This window comes from Anoplolepis gracilipes, chromosome 4, assembly GCF_047496725.1.
Source record: "Anoplolepis gracilipes chromosome 4, ASM4749672v1, whole genome shotgun sequence".
NCBI classification, from domain to species: Eukaryota; Metazoa; Arthropoda; class Insecta; order Hymenoptera; family Formicidae; genus Anoplolepis; species Anoplolepis gracilipes.
In genome coordinates, this window is record NC_132973.1 from 11,697,621 (window position 1) to 11,711,032 (window position 13,412).

A 13,412-nucleotide genomic window follows, 5' to 3' on the forward strand; every position below is an offset into this window, starting at 1 on the left:
ACAGCAAGATACGATACATCGTTGCATTCGATAGGAACATTTGTTTTGGAGTACGTCTAGCAGGAGGCGAATCGTGACCCGAGGCGCGATGTACCGATGCTAAAATTTATCTCGTTGCACGAGGAAGAAACGCGCGAACAGTACACACGTGGATCGAAATCCGCGATAATTCCTGCCTCCAAAGTGTCGATTCCATCGCTTTCGTTCCGCTGACGCGTTTCAACGCGAATGAGAATCTTGATGGTGCTCCCTTATCGCGACTGGCGTAGTATCCTTCGCAGGATAGATTGGTACGATTAAGAAGATTGGCGCGGAAGACGCAGATGTGGTATCGAAATAAATCCGGGCGCTCTAAAACCTTGATTCATGATTACAACATGGATGAGAATAGATGAATCATTACCAAATTAAACTTCGAAAGCTTCGCATTAAATGTGATTAACACTATTACGTTATACGCGCGTATATTTAGTGCAAACTAATATCCTTAGCTTATACGCATTCTAAATCGCAAAAATCTATTTCGCTGCCATTACGAGATAATTATAGAGATTTTCTGCATAGTAATTGATTTCCGACAATATATTATTTCACGTTATTCAGGTATTTCAAATGGCAAACGCGCAAACATATTCCGCGATGCAGAACATATGCTTTCAACAAAACAATATCGAATATTTTTCTCGCAAAGCGATTCCGACATATGCGAAAAGTATGTGTATTATAATAGCCCTCTAAATAACAAGATAATAGAGACACGTAGGTGAGTGTTACTTTCAGATCGCATCTTCCAGACACCTTTCCAGCTTGCGCAGAAGTGGAAATGAATGGGCTGCGAAACCGCCTGGAGCATTCCACGAATTTCTCGACGCGCAACTGCAGCACACACATCGCGGCAAAGGAACAAAAACGGCGCAAGCATGTAGGAAACGAAAATTTATTGCGGAATTTGCGAAGGGAAGAGGACTGGCATTTTTCTTCGAGAAATAAAACGCCGCGCTCAACGACGCAAAGTTTATAAACACGATTTCTTGTTTCTTGAAAATAGAAATTTTCTGTTGCGAGATAATCTTCGATTGAAAAATTGCATCTGCCAGTTTCCATCATATTTTTAAATTAAAGATTAATTATTAATTCTGCTCGAAAAATTGTATCTATTTGCATGAAAAAAAAAAAAAATATATATATATATATATATAATTTTGCATAATTTTTGTTCTTCTATTTTATCGGGTCTGACGGGTGTAAAGATTTTTTTCTGCTTTCATGTATTTCGGTTTGCAAAACGAGAATTTGACGACACGAGCGGTAGCGAGGTTATCGAGGGGCAACAATCCTATATTCTTCACCAAGTAGAACTTGGTCGAAAGTATCGGCGCTCAGACAGCTAAGGGCAGTGACTCTTGGGATCGCAATCTCTTGGCAGATCTGTCTGGGCCCTTGAGCCCAAGGGCGTATTATGACCTAACTTCTCTCTTCTTGCGACGAAGGGTTTCAAAATTAACAGACTCGAACGATTCGAGTAGAAAGGAAAATATCTTAGGGTCTCACGATATATCAGGTCGTTCTATATAATTGTAAGGATTATGCCTTCTATTATCTGCTTGGATCTGTCTAACAATACTGTCGCATACTTGAATATTCATGACAATTTAGACGAAAGCAAAAAATGAAGCATATTTTTACATAAATCTAAAATTTATTTTTTTCGCACGTTTTATTCCATATTCTGAAATATTCTTCAATCTTTCATGCGACACGGTGCGCGAAATTTTTTTTTTTTTTTTTTTTTTATGTACATGTCGAAACTTTTCTCTCGATCTTTTTGGAGAAGTAGTCGTTCCGTCGCTCGCCAGGATAAAATTGGAGCGGAGTTCTCGAGACGTTTTCATCCCGCACGAGAACTCGGGATAAAAGATCTTCGACGGATATCAACCGTCTTAAAAGCTCCTGAGCAAGGATGCTTCTCACCAACATTGATGCAACGACTCTTCTCGAGTTGACGCATCCTTTTTTATTATTCATATCGAGTCTCCCGCATGTGACGTTCCCATCCTTTTCGTCTCGCAGTTCTTTCACTCGTCATATTGCCTCGAGAAAACGAAATGTCACATCGGTCGTGGAGATTCGGTTGAGCATGAATTTTCCGATGCATTTCGATTAAACAAGTTAGAAACTCTCAGAAAACGACTTTTTTTTCTTTAAAACGCGTAAATCTGCATTATGCAAATGCATTTGAATAAAAAAAAAAAAAAAAAAAAATATCTTTATCTTGAACAACGTTTATACGAAATAATGTTTTATCAAAGACACGTTTTTCAGAAAGCTTTATCGCAAACAAGAAAAATGCTGAGACACAAATTTGTAATGTTCTTCTTCTTTATTCTGTTATATGTATTCTTTTATATCCTGATATATTGGTCGTTAGTCGTTTCCTTTCGTTGATAGAAAAATCAGTAACACTGTACCTTCCAAGATATTGGATCGCGATACACAATACTATTCTGATCAATTCGGACTACACGAGCAACGACGTGATTTCTCGAAACTATCAAAGTTAAGGTCAGTTCGATGTCGAATTGTATTGTACAATGTACTAAGGGACTCAGAGATATGGCCGACGCGGGTTTAAGGACGCTGGTTAGGAAAACCGGATCGTTCGACTGCCTCGATGGTACAGGGCGTGCCTGTTGTTCGAGTCGATAGATCCACTCGTTGCAAGAAGAAGGGTTTAGCGAATGGATGATAAATAATGACCGGCGGATATGCATTTATCAAAATGCAATTCGATGCAGATAGAAGCGAGTAGTGGGTGTAAATGGAAAAGGATTCGCGCGCGTCTATCGTCTCGCGAGTTTCAGCGAAGCAAAGAGCTGAAGGATGAGATTAGAAATCACTAGAAATGTCGGAATAAGATTCTAACTATCCTGGTGCATATTATGCAAACTGTAAATTAGAATAGAGTGGGAAAGTAAAAGTACGCTCTCCCAATAAAAGAATTCTCTTTCTTCTCAAGTGAGATGAGTATGCGAAGTATTTGCATCTTTCTTCCAGAAACCTGATCCTTCCAACGGAAGTAAATATTAACTATGCCAAATATAAGAATATTGTAAACAGAAGTAAATATATGATGATAAATATTAGCTCGTCTTTCTTACGTTTACTTACATCTTTCTTTTAGACACCATTAGTTAACGCTGACAGAATTTGTGTACAGAAAGAGAAATTTCTTTTGTGTAAATTCTTATATTTATCTTTATATATATAATTTAAACTACACCGCTTTTCTAATTTATAATTTTCAACTAAAGTACGCAAAAAAAAAAAAATGATACAGGGTTTTATTCAATTTTAGTTCAATTATAATGTTATAGTAAGATTCGATTGCACCGATAATTTAAAATTACTACTTGTGAATCATATTCAATGATATTGTCGCTGATTTAATAGAACGATGAAATGTGTGACGCGAGTTATATTCACTAGAGCGAATCGTATGATTGATAACGTCGCATTAGCTCCTATTACACGATGAAGGCGATTGTATTTATGCTAATTAACGCGGTGGTATTATTTCAACTCTGCAATGCCTGGCAGCGATTGGGGTGCGGTTGTAAGAATCTTTTTCAAAGGGGTAATTAAGGTTACATTCAACTAACAAGTAGCGCGGCAATTTATTAGCAAACTACAGCACTTCGTCATCGCAACGCTGCTATTAAACAGAAATGCAATCGATAATTTCAATGCTCCTAGCAATCGTGTATGTCAGATAAATTAACTATACCGATGTACAATGTTATTTTGGTCAAATATTTGTTCGTCAGTCATAACTCTGATTTATCGTGTGTATTGTGTATACAACATAAATATTTTTATTACTTATAGATATCGTATACTTGTAGATATTTATGACGAAATCGCATGTCAGTAAATTCTCAAATATTTACATTAAAATGCAACATGATATATATCATGCATGTATTTAATTTTAAATAATATTTTTTTACTCATATATTTTTCCTTGATTTATTTGTTTCCAGCGTACATGATTAAAATGAGTTTTTGGAAATTTTACTTCTATTCTCGACAACAATGTTAGGGCAGAAAATAATACAAAAATCCTATATTTTTTGCGTAAAGCTAGTTTAATAGCTCGTCGCATAGTTTATCATGAAAAATGCGCAAAAGTTGAAAGGTAAATAATGATGCATCGCGGGCTGCATAATTTTCAATTTCAATCTCCTCCGCAATCAACCGCGAGAAATTCAACGATGTAAAAAAAAAATTCATCGTAAAAGCATCGTTGTCAAAAAACGAGCTCACCAGTTCTTCATATCTGCATTCTTATCGTATTTCGACAAAAACTCAGCGCACGGATGCTGCGCCACTGGACATCCGCGCGTCGGGGCAGTTTTAATGGTACCGGGCCCCGAATCCCTCTCTCCCCCCCTAGCCGATCGCCGAATTCGGGTACGAGGACCTCCGGACGAAACTCCGAGTTCGGTTCACGCATCTGCATATAAATCACTGGTCGGACAGGCTTAGGGAACCGGTGGGGGCTATAACGCCGACCCGCCAATAACCGCGAAACATCGCCTTCGGTTCCTTCCGAAGGGTCTTTCACTAAAAACAGCTTCCATACAGCCGCAATTTCGCCGCCATACAGGTTTGAGATAGGAAAAAAGAGGATTTCGGAAACCAGAAGGGGAGCCGTGCTCACGCGAAATGACTTCCTATCACATTCTCGTGCTACCTTACTTTAACTCGACATGAATTTTGACACTTTTTCAGTTTTACGACGTTCGTCAGTTTTCGTTTAGGAATTTTTCTAAGAAACCGTGAAATTTAAGAGTCTTACCTTAGCCTCTAAAGTTTCCAATTGCGCCATTCTTGGTTCCAACAGCTGCTGCTGAGGTCCAACTCCCGTGTGTAGTGCGGTCTAAAACAATTATTCATCAGATTATATAAAGATATTAATGGACCAAGTTATATGTTATAACAATTTATTTTATATTTTCTTTTATTTGCGCTGTTACTTTCCAGCAAGTTTTCGTAAAGAATGATATTCATATGTCAAGAAATTGGCGACGTTAATTTTCATTCCAATTTTTTCACAATAATAAAAATGATATTCACAATAGTAAGAATATTCTTTATTCTATACAACTAAAAAGAAGCATGTAGGAAAGCTATATTCTTAGGAGTATATTCTCATTCACCCATGATATTTGATATGATGCTCGAGGATATTATGCACACTCTACATTCGCCAATATCTCACCATGTTATTATGAAAAAATTTTGTACCTAGCTTGGTAACGAAAAGAAAAATGAAAAAGAGAAGTTATTCGCAGACCGCGACCTTCCAAGTCTTTATGGTCGGTCGTAAGCTAATACCCGTGGCGGCTGTAACATTTTCTGAAGACGATGCGAGTTCAACGGCGAGAATATATTCGTTACAGACGTTCATAATTAATGACGGCGGTCATCAACCCAGGATAAAATCGAGATTACCAATCGCCTCTCTTCTTACATATTTGGCGCAAACGCGTCGGTATTTTGAACATGTCACGCGGTAAAATCGATCTGCATACATATAAGGCCAATGACAGCACTCACATTTGAATTAAATTAACACATATTTAAATACATAATATGTACACAGAATGATTAATAATTTATATTAATTATTTAACAACGATTTATCTATAGCAAATCCATTTTTTTAATCCATTTTTAATAAGGCCAAATAATATGAAGATAAAGAACAATATACAATATCATTCTGTTATGAATATATCAATAAAAATGTTACTGTTAATAAAATACTAAATTTTTTAAAAGCAATATTTTTTTCCTTCACAAGCATAAACGCATTCAGCTTATATTACCGTTCGCGATGTCCTTCGTTAGCATCGATTTTTTTCAACACTATGAATTATTAGCAGGAGACCAAGAATATATGCAAAAAAAGTGTGTATTTTTCATGTGCCTTTATTGCGAAGGTATAATCTTTATTGAAATTATTTTCTCGCTTTCTTCTCAAAATAGCTCCTCGCGCGGAATCAAGATTGCGAACGGAACGCAATCATACTTGGTGATTCGCGAAACCCACCGGCTGATGGAAAACAGTTTGCGGTCGTTGTAAGCATCTCCGACAGAGCGGTTATGATAAAATAAAAATTGAAGGAAAAAATTTCAAGAAAGTAAATCAACACGAACGAAAGCTCTTGAAAGCTTTTATGACCTCATCTAACATTAATTCTTCTTGATGTTCCTATCGCTATTAAAATCTGAAATCAGTTTTAAGTTTGTTCTGCACTTTTAAAGTTACGCGATATCTCGCATAACTTGGAATAAATTTTTTTTAAAATAATATACTAGCAAAAACATAACACTGATATAAAACAAAAATATTTGCTATTTTTAAAGTAAAGAAAAGTGTTTGGAAAATACACGTAAAGCTGATGCTTTCGTAAAATATTGTAAGAAATTGTATTTGCGCATTAATGATATTATTAACATATATTTATTAATAAATTAGTTGGCAAGATATTAATAAAAATCGTTACTATTAAAAAATACAAGATTTTTATCTTCGTCGAAAATATTCTTCCATTTTAGAATCTAAAAATTATTCTTTTCTATAATATTTACTTTTTAAAATAAAAGTTCAATAATAGTAATATTCTTTCTACGCTATGTTTTTTATAATAGTTTTATAATACTATCGAAAGATCATCAATCGATCGTAAGCTTATAGTTCTTTGCAAACTTTCTAAGAATTGCACGGAACTTTATGCTTCTTATCACTGCTTGACGTTATTAATTCCCTGGTTCTGCGTCTCGTGTTGTATGCATGGTTTACGAGAATCTCGCAGTTTTATTGCGAGGCAGCATGTTGACCTCTTTGACCCCTCTTTACGAAACTATTCTGTAATATAGCGGTAGTGTTCACGAGACTAGTCTAATCAAAAAATTGTCATGTTAACTTAATCATCGATGACTTTTATTCGCTACTCTGAATGCTAGATTTGTTGTTCTAACAGATATCTGACAATATCGCATATATTATTTAACGATAAAGCCATTTTAGACAATTTTCAGAAAATAAGAAAAAAAAATCTGCTCCTTTTCACATTTTCTCAATACACGCACACCATACTAATTATTTATATTACACCTACATATAATTTAATTTCATTGTTAAAATTCTTTCAGCTAAATTGAATTAATTTTTATATAAATGCATAGGTTTACGTATAATACTTTGCTTTTAAAATAAACTCAATTAGATCTTCGAAAAACTATACAAAATCTATTTTTTCAAATATTTGTTATTTAAAGAATATATGTATATTATCCATATTTTTAAAATTTTTAATAGCAAAAAATATTTTAAATATTATATTATTAATTATATTATTGATATTATATATTGTTATATAGTAAATAGTACATTTTTCGATGTACTCTTATGTTTGAGATAGTCAGAAATGAAACGTGGCAATTTAATACGATGTTCGCTTCATATTCTCAATCCATTAGATTTCCAACATATCTCGATGTTACCAATTTAAATTAAAATAGTAAAATGGAACATCTTACACATGTGTACCATTACAGACTTTGTGATAGTCAGGTACATCAAAATTTATGAGCGAAGTTTTGACATCACGACAACTAATCTTTCGCTATTCGTCATTGTCGGACTGTGATGTATGTGTTGTGTGCATAAATTCTGCTGCATATCAAGATTTAAACTTTTTAATGTCCTCTATAAATTCATTTCATTCATCGTCAATTCATTCAATCGTCAAAAAACATTTATTTAAACATTTATTCAAACATTTATTCAAACTTTTGACAACTGTTGTACTAATATCGCATAAAATTCAATCAATTATTTCATACAAATATATTATTTTTTAGTAAATTAAGAAAAATAAAATTGCGATATATATCTAATAAGACAAGGAAAATTATCCAGCAACCATTTCCAGATAGTAATTATAATTGAGAAAAACAATGCAAGTGTGCAATGATATAATTTAGAAATGTAAATAAATAAATTTACGCGTTTAATTGGAATTTAATGCAAAAGTTGTCATTTAAATGGAAACATTTCTTCATTGTTCGATCATATGTGCGATAATTTTTAATCACATTTTATAAACACCGCTTACGATCGCTAATGACAATGTGATTCTACTACGTTGGTGAAAAAGAAACAAAATCGAGAACTCGTAAAAGACTTGAAAAAGAACTGGCGTTCTGCAAATTGCGTCATTAGGCGCCACATTTCGCGGTGAGTAATTGCGTTTGCGAGTAAATGAAGGTGCATATTTCTGTTAAAGAGTCGAATAAAAAGAAGGAAAAAAAGAGTATTATCAAATAAAAATGCTATATCATAAGATAACAGTATAGGATTCTCTAAAAAATATATATATACATATATATATTGCGTCAAATATTATATGTCATATATTTTATGTTAAATATGTTTTTCGTTCTAGGAAATTAATCAAAATTACACTGTATGACGTCAAGCTCGTCAATATCGTCTTTTTCGCGGCTTTGTGCATTCGTCTAAATGTATTGTATAATATATAAAATAAATATATGTATAAAATATTGTCTTATATTTCTCTCCGCAAACAAGTTAGAGATTCACATTTATGAGTGAATTTCATCGTTTCATCGTCGGCATAGTATTGTGTTTCGTGCTGTGTCGATGAAAAACAGCTTTGCAGTCATTTATTGATACGTTCGATCTGGCGTCTGCTGTACGAGAATAAGTAAAAAAAAAATCACGCAGAAAAAAGAAAAAGAAGATGCGTAGGCGGATAGATCGTGCACGTCTCGTCTTTCGATGCATGACCTCGCAAAAGTACCGTAAAAAACAATGCAACTGAAAAAAAAACAATGCTACAGGGAACGTAACGCGCGCGCGTGTGTGTGTAAATAACTTTGTGTGTGTAATTTATATAAATATTTAATGAAGACACATGTTATATACATATATGTATATATATATATATATATATATATATATATAAAATACGAAAGAGATGCAATGATATTTATGTTATAGATCGAAGTTATGTACAGGAGGGTCCGCGTATAATTTGATCATTTAGATTATATCCATTTAAAAAAAGAACTGGAATGAAAGGCGTTTAATGCGTTAAAGTCGATAGCGCGCGGATGTTCGTTGCGATGCCGAGAGAGGTGAAAAGGAGGAAGGGAGGATAAGATGAGAGAGAAGCTGGGGCTTCTCTCGTGTATAGAGAGTTAGAAGAAAAATCTCGGTTATATTTCACGTAACGCGTCGAAGTGCTCGCGTGTGTATGTACGTAAGAGCACGCGTATATATATGTTGCACGTGCGAGCACGCACGCACATAAACGCATGTCTCATGCTTCTCTCCCACGAAGCACACGAACCGTTCCGTGTCTTTGTCGTTCCCGTCTTCGTTTTTCACCGCGAGCTTTTTCCTCTTTTTTCAGGGTCTTTCTTAATTGCTTTCCAGAGGAGTGAAGACGAGCTCTCTTGTCTCCTCTTCATCCTTTCCCGCCATCGCACTCTCTTAATGCCACGTACAGTTGATGACTGCCACCAGTCGGATGTAAAAGGATGAAAAACTATTGGATGAAAAAGCTACGCTACATCTAAAGATTTTAAATTCATCTGCCTTAAAATTCCCAAAATCTAACAAGACGATAATTCAAATAACATCGTGTGAAATATAATTATCAGAAAATTATCCTCGATTTATTCGATATATCGTAATATCTTATTAGATTAATTTTCAAATATTATCTAAGGGATATTAAATATCAATATAACATAGTAGCTTTCTCTTGTTGATAAAAATTAGCATCGTACGTAATATTATATATGCAGCGTTTAAAACGTGCGAGAAGTTAACGCGTCTCAAAATGCGATTACGAAGAATTCATCAAACATTAATTGCATTAATATTTTTATAATCAATATACACGATGGGAATCGTAATAACAAGAATTGATAATAATTTTATATCGATACAATATGAATACATATTTAGCACAACAGGCGCAAGTGGCAATTATCCGCAACGGTTACGTAATCACTTCGACACTTCGAAACCGGACAAACGGTACAATCGAAGAAATGCGATAAAAAGTGAAATACGTACGCGTACTCTCTACGTCTACGTGATGTTCGATCTTTCCGAGATGAAAGAAAATTGATCGCGCGCAGCTCCTTGAAGTGGAACGGCGACAGCAAAGCAGACGCCGTTCGTGCGAATAATAATCAGACCTCGCTCGTTAATTGACAAGCGCAAGTGTACCGATATGATTATAGCGGTATCCATAAATATCGATGTTTGCACAATCATCATATCAGCTTTTCGTTTTATAACGAGAAAAGCATCGAGAGGCGAGCCCGTCTATCACGCAAATACCGCTCTTCACGTGGACACGCGTTCGAGTAATCCGGTTGCTGCTCCATTACTCCACCCCGATGTATCAATTAAAGTCCCGACGAGATGAGTACAATCAGGGGACGCGGACACAATCTGGAATACGAATGTTCAGGAAGGAACGCCCATGCTCCTGGGAAGCGACGGGAAAATCCCGTTCGTTACATGTAATCGCATTGCGGTGAGATTTATAGCGGTGAGTTACGCACGTTCTTCGGTGTGACAACCACCATTATACCGCTTCGTATATTCTTTCTTGAAATTCTACACACTAATGTCGCGAATATTGTATTTTTTGTAATAATACGATTAATCGGTGCTAAAATTATATAGTTTTAGATTACTGTTTACTTATCCTTTTTTTTTACACAACAATTTAATTATACGCTACAATAAATTATTTTATTTTAAGGCATGTGTGTGTGTGTGTGTGTTTTTTTATTTAAGCTTAAGATAATATTAGATTTTTGAAATAGTTATTTAAAAAAAAAAGATAAAATCTTTCAGTGAAAATGACAAACGTAACGTAAAAATTAATATGTTAGTTCATTTTTCCTCGAAATGAATATTATATAAGTAACTTTCCTCTCTCTCTCTCTCTCTCTCTCTTTTTCTTTTCTTTTCTTCTTCTATGTCTTCCTGACATAAATATTAAAATTTCTAGAAGAGCACGGAACATGTTAGAACAATGACTGACTCATGTCATGAACATAACAATTACATTTACCGTTATGAGCGCTAAGACAATATTAATTAGATTTCTCAAACAGGTGTAATACCGGGAGATTATGGTAATGACGATAAAATGCGTATTATGAAGAAACGAGTTGTGAAACACACCTTAAAGCAAAATCGCACGGTGTAAGTTGCCGAAGCGTGGCTTCCTCGGCGATTTAATGGCAGACGATAGTCAGCAACAATCGCGAAAACAAGGCTCACGGTTCACTAATTGCTGACGCGGGGGAGCAATTATATTGCATACCGAGCGCGGAGGAACAAGGCGTGAATATAATCCGAGAGACGAGGGTACAGTTAGCTATCTCACGGGGCTCTCATGGTGCGCATCACGTGCCGGGGGCCAATTTCAGGTCGCGCGTCGCGCACCCAACACGCGATTCGATCCGTTTCTTTTTGAGGTAGGTTATTACCTCGTTTTCCTCGAAGCCACAACTCGTCCCAAGATGTTGCGAGCCTCGAACCCGCCCATTTCGTTTAAACTAAATGAAACGTGCGAGCGGCCATTAAATCACGTTCTAAAAATATATAATACTTGTGATCTACGAGGTTCAAATACAGAGGTTGATTATATAATACCTGAAATAAACTACGCGGGGTTGAAAATGTTTAAATGCGGATATCCCTTTCGCCAAAACATAATTTTTTATTGGATTGGTTTTATTGTTATGGTTTCGCATATACCTTACAGTATTTTACAAAACGTAAAATGATGCAAATGATTATACGCGATTAGCTTTATAAATAATAACATTCCCCGGAATTTGAGCGAATTAAAATAGACTCATTAATGAAGAAATTTTATGAATGTAAAGAATAAAAAAGAATCATTTTATAGGTTTTATTTAGATTTCTTTGCTATTCAGACTTTGAGAAACCTTAAGAATAATTCTCTCCTGATATATACGTGTTATGTCACGTCGCATACACTAAATATATAAGTATATCTTGCATGCTTCATCGTAAATATTCAATTGGAGCGACACAATGTTTTTGGTAAATACGATTCGTCACGTTTCTCAACTAAGTTTATTCGTATATTATCCTTGACGGTTTACACTGTCAGAGGTACACGTCTTCTAGCTGATTTATTCGCGTCGTAAGGACTTACGCGTGCCTGACAGCTCGATACAACGTGTACTACAGCGAACCTGCTTCCGCCATTCTACGCTGCCACACGTGTATCAAGCCAGTTCTACCGTAAATCGTACAAGAAATCAACATGTGTAACAGATTAGGTATCACAACGATTTGTTAATTTCACGAGACGTCGATGTACGAGAACCAGAATAATTGCTGTCTAATGGATGACTTTGATATAATGTTTATGCGAGTATAATTTCTCTCAGTGATACGATGCGAATAGAATCGTCTATTTTTATCGTATTATGACAAAATCTGTTTCATATAAGCAATCGATTGAGAGGTGCCAATGATAGTCATATTTTAAATAACTTTTTTAACTAACATCCATCTTGCATGCTTCGGATGATCATGTCGAGTCACCTAGGACGTCTGCTCGCCAAATCGCCCAAGGCGAATGCCGTGAGATTGCCATGCGTGCCAAACGATGAGCACACGAGAGCTACAAAATTACGCGTGGGGTCCCGATCGTCGGGCCCATGAGAATTACCATTTCATGGCCCGAGGTAGGAATTCTCACGAGTGCATATATGTGTGCGCTTATAGGTGTTTGCGTAACACGAGCACGTCGACCTCGTCAGCGATACTGATATGCTGCAAAACAAAGTTGCTAGATTCATCTCGTTAACAGAGTTTATAAGTCAGAAACTGAAGAATAAGCAATCTCGAAGCGTTCACATTTTGATGTTGTAAACGGATGTGAACTCATTTATTTAAACATGCTGATAAAGTATATGCGCGACATACAAATTTTTCTATTATCTCTAACAATGAAGAAATTTGAAGAGAAAGATTTTAGAATTTGCATCTAAAATAAATTTCAAAAATTCTCTATAACATTCTCTGTAACAGTATTAAAATTATTATATTATTTGTCAATGTTGTTATAATTATTAATTAAATTTATCATACACTTTACACGTTATTGAATTATTTGAAATATTCATGAGAGTATGTAATATTATAATAAGCTGCTGTATTATCCAAGCACACATATCAACCAGATTTGGTCAACAATAATATATATGTGTGAAAATATACTATGTTATGACATAAATTATGTTAT

The 13,412-nt window shown here is 35.1% G+C and overlaps 1 protein-coding gene across 5 annotated transcripts in view; it reads right to left on the minus strand.

The window, feature by feature from the left end:
- Sprt (PDZ domain-containing protein sprite) overlaps positions 1–13,412 on the minus strand; it is a 64,335-nt gene that overhangs the window by 15,653 nt on the left and 35,270 nt on the right. For all 5 annotated transcript variants that reach the window (XM_072889890.1, XM_072889891.1, XM_072889894.1 and 2 more), the window contains one exon: positions 4,859–4,939. In XM_072889890.1, the coding sequence (XP_072745991.1) occupies positions 4,859–4,939 (81 nt within the window). The remainder of the gene's footprint in view (positions 1–4,858; positions 4,940–13,412) is intronic.